Here is a 9,672-nt window from a genome sequence, read left to right as displayed (position 1 = left end):
CGCAGGCTCGGGGTGAAGGCTGGGGTGCGCAACGGGACGCAGGGTGTGCCGAGCGGGGGATGGGCTCCGGACGCTGGTACGGACCGAACCTCCAGCTCCTGCCGCCCTGGGATCCCCCCGTTCGCACGGAGCAAAGAGGGGCCGCGACCCGCGAAGCGCGCGCGGAGACGCGGGGACCCCGCCCCGCCCGGAAACCTCCGGGGCCCCGAGTCGTGCCCGGCGCTCCCCACCCCGCCCCCACCGCCTGCGCCGTCACTCACGGCCGCCGCCGGCGGGCTCGCGGGGCGCGGGGCGCTCCCTCCTCGCGCGCGCACTGCAGACTCCCGGTGTCGCCGCCGTCACCCAGCCGCGTCCCCGGCCCGGCACAGAGTTCCGCCCTTCTCCCGGTCCCACCCGCCCGCCATGGCCCGGGCCAAAGCACGGTGCGGCTCGCTGCCCGAGCTGGGGTAAGGAGTCAGGGCCCGGGAGCCGCGGGAAGGGCCGCGGGACACACGGGAACAGGGGCGAGCGCTGGAGTCTGGGAAGATGCCGGGCAGAGTTGGGGCGGGAGGACCCCCAACCGCAGCGGCGGCGGGGAGGGGCGGCGCGGCCCAACCGGAGAGAGGCCGGTCCCCGGGAGCGACCCCGCGGAGGAGAGGGGCGCGCTCTGGGGCGGGGCGGAGGGGCCGCGGCAGGAGAGGGGAGGCGGGGGCGGCGCAGTGGTGGAGGCGGCCCAGCGCCCGGCCGCTGACCGCCCCCTCCCGCGCCCTCCCCTCCCCCTCTCCCCGCCTCTCTCGGGCTCGGGTCGGCCACGCCGGACCGCGCTCCCCGCGCCGCGCTGGGTCGGACGCCAGGTCTGCGCGCCGCAGCTGAGCGCCCACTCGCCTGGCGGAGGAAGCCGCGGAGAAGCCCGCGGGGGCGGCGGCGGGAGAGCTCGCCGGGAGCCGGAGGAGGCGGCAGTCGGGAGCCGAAGCAGAAGGAGACCGGGAGGCAGAAGCTCGCGGCTCCGAGGCGCGCACTCCCCGGGCCAGCGATGAGTCCCGGCGCGGCCCGGTCCCTGCCCGGACCGCCGGGCAGAGACTGAAAGGTGGACCCCCATCGTCCGCTGGACGCCGGGACAGAGGGAGGCACTAACGGGCCTCCGGGGGGACCTCGCCCCCCGCGCACCCAGCGCAGCGCCCCCCCGGAGCCGCGCCGGGCAGACCGGCGAGGGAGCGGGGCTGATTGGCGGCCGGCGGCCAGGGGAGGGGGCGCCGTGCGGGGCCATGGCAGGCTCCGACGCGTCCTAGCCCGAGCCGGAGCCGGAGCCGAGCCCACGCTGCCGCCGCCGCCGCCTCTCAGCGCCCGGGCCCCCGCCGCCGCCGCGCCGCCCGCGGGAGATGGAACAGCGGAACCGGCTCGGTGCCCTCGGATACCTGCCGCGTCTGCTGCTGCTGCACGCCCTGCTGCTCTTGGTGGCCCACGGTGAGCGCGGGAACTCGCTGCCGCGGTGGGTTCGGGGGTCCTTGCTGGGGGCTGCTGGAGCCAGCCTGCGCCGGCCGCCACCGAGGAGGAGGAAGAAAAGGGGAAGAAGGCTTCGTGGTCTGCTGCAATCCCGGGGTGCAGCCCTGGCGCGGAGGGGTAGGGGAAGGAGAGCAGCGAAGGGTCCCCGCAGCTGCGGCGCCCGCGCCCGAGTCGTCCGGAGTCCGGCGGGGGCTCGGCTGTGGGGAGGAGGCCGGCGGGGAGCGGGAGTTGGGGCGCCCCAGCCTGGATCGGGTGGAGCTGGGGAGACATGAGCTGCCCCGCTGCCCGCCCGATCCGGAGGGAAGCAGTCTGCAGCCTGCTGCGCCCTGCAGCTGCTCGAGCGAACTTTGCTACGCCCGGGCCTGGGCCACGGAGTGGCTGGGGGCGGGCGGGGGTGGCACATGGCCACCGAGCCGGCACAGAGCGCCCCGCCTTGGGTTGCCCCAGGCCTCCGCCCTACAGCTGGTCACGCCTCACCACCCTGCCCACCCCCGCCCCCAGCTACATTCACTGAAGTCCCCAAAGATGTGACGGTGCGGGAGGGAGACGACATCGAAATGCCCTGCGCGTTCCGGGCCAGCGGAGCCACCTCGTATTCGCTGGAGATTCAGTGGTGGTACCTGAAGGAGCCGCCCCGGGAGCTGCTGCACGAGCTGGCTCTCAGCGCGCCGGGCGCCCGGAGCAAGGTAACCCGCGGGGCCGGCGCGCACCAGGCTCGGGCCGGGCGGCTTCCCCGGGGAGGGGGCGGCTGGGCTCACGGGTGCGGGGCGCCGCGTGGCGCAGCCCGTCTTCCACCCTGGCATCCTCAAGAATCGGAAAAGTCGGCTGTTGTTACCCCCAAATCCTGTCAATTGCTTTGGCAGTTTCCTTTCTCCCACGACCCCCCCCCCAGAACTCCATGCGCGCCTGGCCCCTGAAAGCCACGCCTCGCTCAGTGCTCCTGCGGGCAGGCTGCGAGCCGGCGCCTGACGGGTGCGGGGTGGTGCGGGAGGACCACTCGGTCGCACCAGGCTCTCCCTGCCCTCTGTCACCATGGGGTCCCCAGGGCTCCGGGAAGGCAGCGCTCGCGAGGCAGCGGGCCGTGTGCAGGGAAGCTGTCAGGCCAGCTCCAGCGCCCACAGGAACAGAGGGGTGGCCTCCCTGTAGCCGAAAACAGGTCCCCGCCGCCCATCTGCCTCAAAGCCCGCACCGTCTCCCGCACATTCTAGCGCGCGCGCGCACAGCAACACCGTCACGCCTGCCCACATCCTCCTGGGTCCCGCCCAGAGCGACTGCTCCTGTCTCCACTGGCCCTGTCCACACACACACACCGGTCCCTCCATCCAGGTTCTCGCGGCTCCCGGTCAGGTGGAGGAAGATTTGGAGGAACAGGGGGGAACGGGGACGCTCCGCGGCAGGGCGCAGGGCCTTCCTTCCCATCGCGGTGCGATCCAGTCCCCGGTCTCCAGCTGGCAGGTGCGCGCTGGCGCGGCCACTCCGGCCAGGCACCATCCCAGTTCTGAACCCGCTTCCCTCCGGGTAAACTCCTGGAAATCCAGACGGCCCTCTTGCCCTGCACCCCACGTCCCCAGCCCGGCGGTGTCGGGCCCAGCCCGCCTGCGGACGGTCCCCTGCCCAAGGCCACATCCGCGTCCCCCGGCCTGGAGACCGCGAGCCTGACGTGTGTTTCTCCCTGTTTGCATTTTAGGTAACAAATAAGGATGCAACTAAAATCAGCGTAAGTGTGGAGCCCAGCGCGGGCCGCGGGAGACCCCTTCCGGCCGCCGCGCGCCCCGCGGCTCCCTCGCGTTAGAAAGCGCGGCCGTGCGTCGCCGGCTGCTCCCTCCCCGGTAGACAGCGGCGGCGGCCGAGCTGCGCATCGGGCGCCATCTGTCGCCAGTAGCGGGCTCGGGCTCTCTTTTGTGTAAATCAAGGGTCCAAGACCTGAGTCCCCCAGCCCGGCTCGGCGCTCACCTGTAAAACCCTCCTGGGTCCGGACCGCGCGCCCAGGCCCCTGCGCCGCTGCTCGCCTCCCCGCTGCGGGCATCTCTGCCGGCGCCGGGAGCGCGCGGCTGCTCGCCCTCGCCGCGACCCGTGCTCGGCTGCCCGCCCCTCCGCCCCGCCCTGCACGCGCGTTCCGTGCCCGCAGGCCCCTCCGCGGCGGCCCTCTGCGCCCGCCTGGGCTGCAGGTCCGGGTGCAGGCGTTGCAGACTGCGCGGGGGCGGGTCGTGGGGTTGGGAACTGGGAGGAGATGAGCCCCAGCTCTGCCGGCTGGAGCGTGGAAGTGCGAGGGCCTGGAGACGAGGGGGCCTCCTCGTAGGCTCGGTTCGGGGTGGGGGCTCCCTGGGAGCTTGGTGGGAGCCGCAGAGAGGTTTCTTCTCTAAGTCTCCACAGGGGCCCAAGGGAGGAGCCCTTTGTCTGGGGCTTCAGGGAGGCGACCATGTGACAGGGTGGGTGCCCAGCAGGTGGCCAGGGGTCAGGCGGCAGCCTCAGCCTCGCGGGCCTCCTTGGGAGGACGAAGGGTTAGCTGCGAAGCGCGGGGGCCAGGGACAGGGGCTTTCCCTGGGACACGACCCAGGTCCTGTGGGTTCTGGATAAAAAAGAACGTTAGCGCGGGAAGGCATGGAGCCCACGCGGCCCGCCGGGGCGCAGGAGGGACGTGGGCCCATTAGGGAACAGGAGGCCCAGCCTGAGGTCGCTTGACGGGGCGGGAGGGGGCAAAGGGGTGGGCTCTGCCACTCTGAACGGAGAGCCGCAGGGAGACAAGAGGCTGTTGGTGGGAACGCGGGGGACACACGATGGGCCATTTGGTCAAGACCATGCGGAACCGGAGACGCAACACAACGGGCAGGCGACCGGAGTCCAGGCAGAGTGGAGAGCCCCACGGCGCTGGGGGGACACGGGGCACAAGGAAAGCTGGGTGGTGACTGGGGTCGGGGGCGAGCTGGGGTCCACGCTGGGGCTGCGCGCCCGGCCCTAACCCCGCTCTCTTGCAGACCGTGCGCGTCCAGGGCAACGACATCTCGCACCGGCTGCGGCTGTCGGCCGTGCGCCTGCAGGACCAGGGCGTGTACGAGTGCCGCGTGGCGGACTACAGCGACGACCACACGCGGGAGCACCAGGCCCAGGCGCAGCTGCGCGTGCTGTCGCGCTTCGCGCCGCCCGACGTGCAGGCCGCCGAGGCCGTGTCCCACATCCAGAGCAGCGGCCCGCGTCGCCACGGCGCGGCCACCGCCCACAGCGCGGGCCGCGCCACCCCTGAGCCCGGCGGCGACAAGAGCCCGCCGCCCGCGAGCCCGCCCGCTGCCCCCGGTCCCGGAGTCCCCGCCGCTGCCGCCGCCTCCGCGGCCCACACAGCGGCCACCACCGTCGTCGCCGCTGCGGCTGCTTCGTCTGCGTCGCCGCCACCGGGCCAGGCCGTCGTGCGCCAGAGGCACCGCTCGGGTAAGGGGCGCGTGGCGGATGGACACTGGGGTCACTTGCACGTCTATACTCGATCCTGGTTAAGCTGGGTCAGTCCAGAGCGGTGTCAGGATCCTCTCCCTGCTGTTTCCCTGACTCACCTGGTGGCCTCTGGAACTGTTCTGCGCTGTATTTTCGATTGGGGGGCTGCCCCCCTGGCGCCCACCCACAGGGACACTCCAGGCCGGAGTGTGGGGAGACCAGCTCTCTTGGGTTTGGGTAGCTGGACCCTGAGGGCTGAGCTCCGACCGTGGCAACGGGCCAGCTTTGCACTTGGAGCCCTAACCGTGGAGCGGGTGTGTCCCCAGGTGGGACACTATCACCTGGTGGAGGTGGGACCAGGCGGTGCCACTTAGGCCGCGTTGGTGTCTGTGCTGCTTGGCTCCGCTGAACGGACTTGGTCCAGGCCGGTGTGGATGGGCCTGACCGTGTGGCCTCTGTTCTCTTCCGCTAAGGACAGGAGGGGTCTGGGCGCCGGCTCTGCCCCCTGCTATAAATCGTAGCTCCAGCTCCCTTTGGCTCTGGGGGGCAGGGGGTGCAGTAAGGACCTAAGCCGTTCTTAGGAAGGCACCTAGCGGCTAAGACCTGCTTTCCCTGGGGAGCTGAGAGGCTGGGCAGAGGGGAGTCGGGTGGGATGTGGGAAGGCAGAAGGCCAAATGGCCTGACTGCCCTGGAGAGGCTGTTTGGGGACAGCCAGGTGCTAACGGAGGGTGGAAAGCCCTCCCGCCCAGTGTGGCCCCCGATCCCCCACACTCCCTCCCCAGCTCAGAGATGGGCCCGACTCCAATACTCTCTCGCAGTATCTGATTTTGAGCAGGTCACCTCCTCCCGAACCCCGCTCCTCAGTCCCGTTTGAGGCAGAGTCCTACAGAGAACGGCTCTACTGGCCTCGCAGCACAGAGAGGCTGCGTCTGGGGACAGTTGCATGTGAGTCCTCCCAGATGTGGTGGTCACACCCCTACCGTGGCAGTTCCCAAATGCAGTCCACCTGCTACCACCTGAGGAGGCAGGCTCCTGGGCTATCCCGCTGAATCCGGGTGACAGGCCCTCGAGTCACCTTATTGTCCCACTCAAGGCCTCAGGGGTGGGTGGAAACCTGCCGGTCTGTCCTGCGCATCTGCTCGGTTCTGTTCCTCGTTCAGTTCTGCCCACCGGGGGGGCCTCCCCGGTGTGTCTCGGGCTGTTGGCTGCATCTGGAGGCCTCGTCCCTCTTAGACCCCACACGGGGTCCCCCCGAGACTTTCCCTTCGGCCACAGGGGAAGGCGGGTCAGCTGGGACCCACAGAGGGCCTCCCCCAGACAGCCTCAACTCCCCTCCCTGGCTCAGGACTCTCCACTCCCTCCCGTATTAATTTAAGGTAACACTGGGTGCTGGGACAAACCCCAAACTGTCGGTGACTTGGAACAATTCGAATTCGTTTCTTGTTCACATCAAGTTCCGCCCTGGAGTGGGGAGTGTGGGGCTCTGTTCCGCGCATGCACGCGGGGACCCGGGCTGACGCAGATGCCGCCGGCTTCAACAGTGGCTTCCAAAGTCGCGCTGGGACTCCGGAGGTGGCCAGCAGACATGCGGGCAGCCTTGTCAGCCCAGTTCCCGGGGGGATGAAGCTCCAAGGCAGACATCGTATGTGATGATGAGTCAGCGTCTTTCCTGCAGATTTATAGTGGCCCTAAGTATGTACCGTTCTTAGGAGGTTGAGAAAAGAGCCGCCCAGATCACTTTGGACGGCGCTTCATCCCCCAGGAGGAAAGCTTGTTTTTAAGGACCAGGCCTAGAAAGGTAAATACTGCTCTACCCTCCTCCAATGGCCAAAACTCAGTCCTACTGTCCAGCAAAGCTGCAGGGCAGGCTGGAAAACACAGTACCCAGGCGGGTGGCAGCTGCTTTCTGGCCTCCTCTGTTCCCAGGAGAAGGGGAGTTAGCCACATCTGTCCCGCACACAGCAGATGTGCCGGGAAAGTGCTCATGGACTTACAGAGCGATTGGCTTAATTCAGTGCTGGTTGGGGAAGAGGAGACCCTTCCACCCTATCTTCTTGGGCCCCAGCAAGTGAACATGTGTGTCCCAGGCTGGAATATACCTCTGGGGTATTCCCCAGACCGTGAGTAGAATGGCAAAGCAGAAGCCGAGGTGTGAGTTGTGTCTCTACCACTTACTGGCTGTGTGACTTTAGGCAAGTGACTTAACCTCTCTGAGCCATCTGTAAAATGGACAGGGTGATCCCTGACCGAGGAGGGAGCTTGGTATGGAAATTGCTGCACGTATACGTTTGTTATTGGCACTATGGTCATTAGCTGCTCTGGCTGGAGAGGAGGGGGTGGGGGAAATACAGCTAAGTGGTTGGCATTTGGAAGCTAACTGTGGAGGGCCTTGAATGTCCAGGGGAACCAACAGGGTTGATTAAAGCGTTTGGTCAAGGAAGAGCCACGTGAAAGAGAGCTTTGGGAGTGCTCGCAAAGTGGTGATGAGGCCAGGGTCACAAGCTCCTTCCTGCTCGAATCTCCCTCTTCTCCTGGCCAGAGCCCGACCCCGAATCCAGACAAAGCTGACCTGACTGCCTGGCATAGCCGGCCAGGTCTCCCGTCCCCGTGCCGGCCACGAGGGTCGAGTAAGAGAGTGGGCTGTATTCCGGGGCATCTCATCCTCAGGGCAGGAAGCCCGTCCCGCAGGTGGGATGGACAGCGCCCTTCTTCCCAGGGGATATGGAGGGTCTCAGACGGCACCGCGCCCGGGGCCACCCCAGCAGGGCACCCACCACCCACACAGGACGGAATGTTAATGCCCACGTAGGTCAGGGCAGCGGCCCAGGCTGAGGGCTCCTCTCTGACTTCTCTGGGGTGGGGGTGGTGGTCGCTGTTGTCCAGACGGGACAGCCAGCTGGGCTTCCAGCAGGGTGACAGGGCCGTGCCCCCGGGATGGGGGTACGGTGGCCCCTGAGGTCTCTGCCACCCTGTAACCCTTGCCAGCTCCCGAACAGGCCAGGGACTGTGTAGACACCTCAGAAAGAAGTTCCTCTCCAGCCCTCCTTTGAAACACCCGGAAGTGGGGAGCCTGGGTCCCCTGCTCTCCATGTAAGGCTCTTAGCAGAGTCGCTTTGCTGTGGACACCTCTGTGTCCCACTCTGGGCAGACAGCAGTGGGTTTCGTGACCTCCAGCTCATAAACGCACCCCGACGCCTCGACCCCAAGGAGAACAGCATGCCCGGTTTTGTGTCCCACCCCACTCCAGCCACCCAGCTGCGGGCTGTTGATGGGAGTGAAGCCTACAGACTGTGTTTGGGGTGACGGGCTGGTGTCACCCACCATCACCAAGCAGTTCCCTGAGCTCGGCTGCCAGCCAGCATGGGTCCCACTGAGCCTCCCCGGTGGGTGGCAGGCCAGTCCGTGGTGCCAGCAGCAGCGTGGGCTGCAGGGTGGGGTCCTGGGGGTGCACTTTTGGGCTTGGCGGCTTCCCTTCAAGTTTCTTGGCGGTTGGTTGGGGGGGGTTCGGGAAGGGCTGTTTGGTTTTGGGTTGGCGGCCAGGGGGTTTTGCGGGTTTTTTCGGCGGGGTTGTTGGCGGAGGCGGCGGGCCCGTTGGACCGGGTTTGTTGGGGGGGTTTGTTGTTTTTTTTGCGGTTTTGGCCGGGTTTGGGGCGGCCGGCAAGGGTTGGTTGGGGTTCCTTGGGGTTGGCGGCGGGGGCGGCCTTGGGCCTGGGGCTTAAGGGGGGAGGAGGGGAGGGATTAGTTGGCCGGAGCGAGGGTGGGTGGCTGGGCGGGAGGCTGCCTGGTAGGAGCAGTGGCCTCGGCCTGGGATGCAGCCAACCCACAGTGACCCAGCAAGGATTCCGCTCCTCCTGCCCTGCGTTCCGGGCAGGGCCCAGGCCTTCATTCCCAGGGGCAGACCCTCCCGCGAGCTGAGGGCAGGGCGCCCGCCATGCAGTCTGGTGAGCTCAGCCTCAGGGTCTCAGTGCAGAGGGCTGGGCGGGAGCCGGGGAGCCAGAGAGGCTCATCCCAGGCCCGGGTCTAGCGGACGGACCCTCCGGCCATCTCAGACTGGCAACTTCAAGGGTGGTCCCAGCCCATCTCGCCAGACGTCCCCCGTTACGCCATGGCTCCTGGGAGAAAGTCGAAAGGAAGGCTCGTTTGTTTGAAGTGAGACTTTGGTGATACCAGGAAGGGGGCGGGGAGACTTGCTCGAATCTTCGTCCTTTAGCTACTGCCGGGCCAGGCCAGAAAACCCTGCCTGCACCCCACGTGTGCCCAGTACAGCCAAAGGCACACTTGCGCCAAAAGTTTACGTGCAAAAACTCATTCGTTTCACGTCTCATTTGTCAAGAGACGTTCTGGTATTTGTGCTTAAAAATAAACATGCACGGGATCAGCAACGCAGAGCGGGCGCAGGGGGCTGGCCCCCTTTTAGCCATTTGGTGAATCTGGCTCCTGATTAATCTGAACACTGACCCACTTTTCATGAGCACTTTGTTGCCGGTTGCCATTTCGGGAAAAAGAGAGAGAGAGAAAAAAACAAAACAGAATCTCTTCCAGACAAACACTCTAAATGGGAAAGGCGCTGCAGTGAGGTCCAGCGCGGCCTCCAAAGAATGCGGTTTGCAGCCGGACGGCCTGGTGCTGGCAAGAGGCTCCCTTCTGTAGGGACCCGGGATCCGGTCGGTGGCATGTGAACCTTTTTTTTTTTTTTTTTCGAGACAGAGTCTCACTGTGTTGCCCAGGCTAGAGTGCCGTGGCGTCAGCCTAGCTCACAGCAACCTC

General features: G+C 67.1%; 1 protein-coding gene across 1 annotated transcript in view; it reads left to right on the top strand.

Annotated features, from left to right (window-relative positions):
* The first annotated feature begins 1,358 nt into the window (after nucleotides 1-1,358).
* Nucleotides 1,359-9,672, top strand: part of VSTM2B (V-set and transmembrane domain containing 2B) — a 19,434-nt gene continuing 11,120 nt past the window's right edge. Inside the window, exons 1-4 of the mRNA XM_012647031.1 lie at nucleotides 1,359-1,443; nucleotides 1,984-2,168; nucleotides 3,170-3,199; nucleotides 4,458-4,905. Coding sequence (XP_012502485.1) covers nucleotides 1,359-1,443; nucleotides 1,984-2,168; nucleotides 3,170-3,199; nucleotides 4,458-4,905 — 748 coding nt within the window. The remainder of the gene's footprint in view (nucleotides 1,444-1,983; nucleotides 2,169-3,169; nucleotides 3,200-4,457; nucleotides 4,906-9,672) is intronic.

Source organism: Propithecus coquereli, unplaced genomic scaffold (genome assembly GCF_000956105.1).
Source record: "Propithecus coquereli isolate 6110/MARCELLA unplaced genomic scaffold, Pcoq_1.0 Scaffold254, whole genome shotgun sequence".
NCBI lineage: Eukaryota > Metazoa > Chordata > Mammalia > Primates > Indriidae > Propithecus > Propithecus coquereli.
This window is presented reverse-complemented; position numbering and strand designations above follow the sequence as displayed.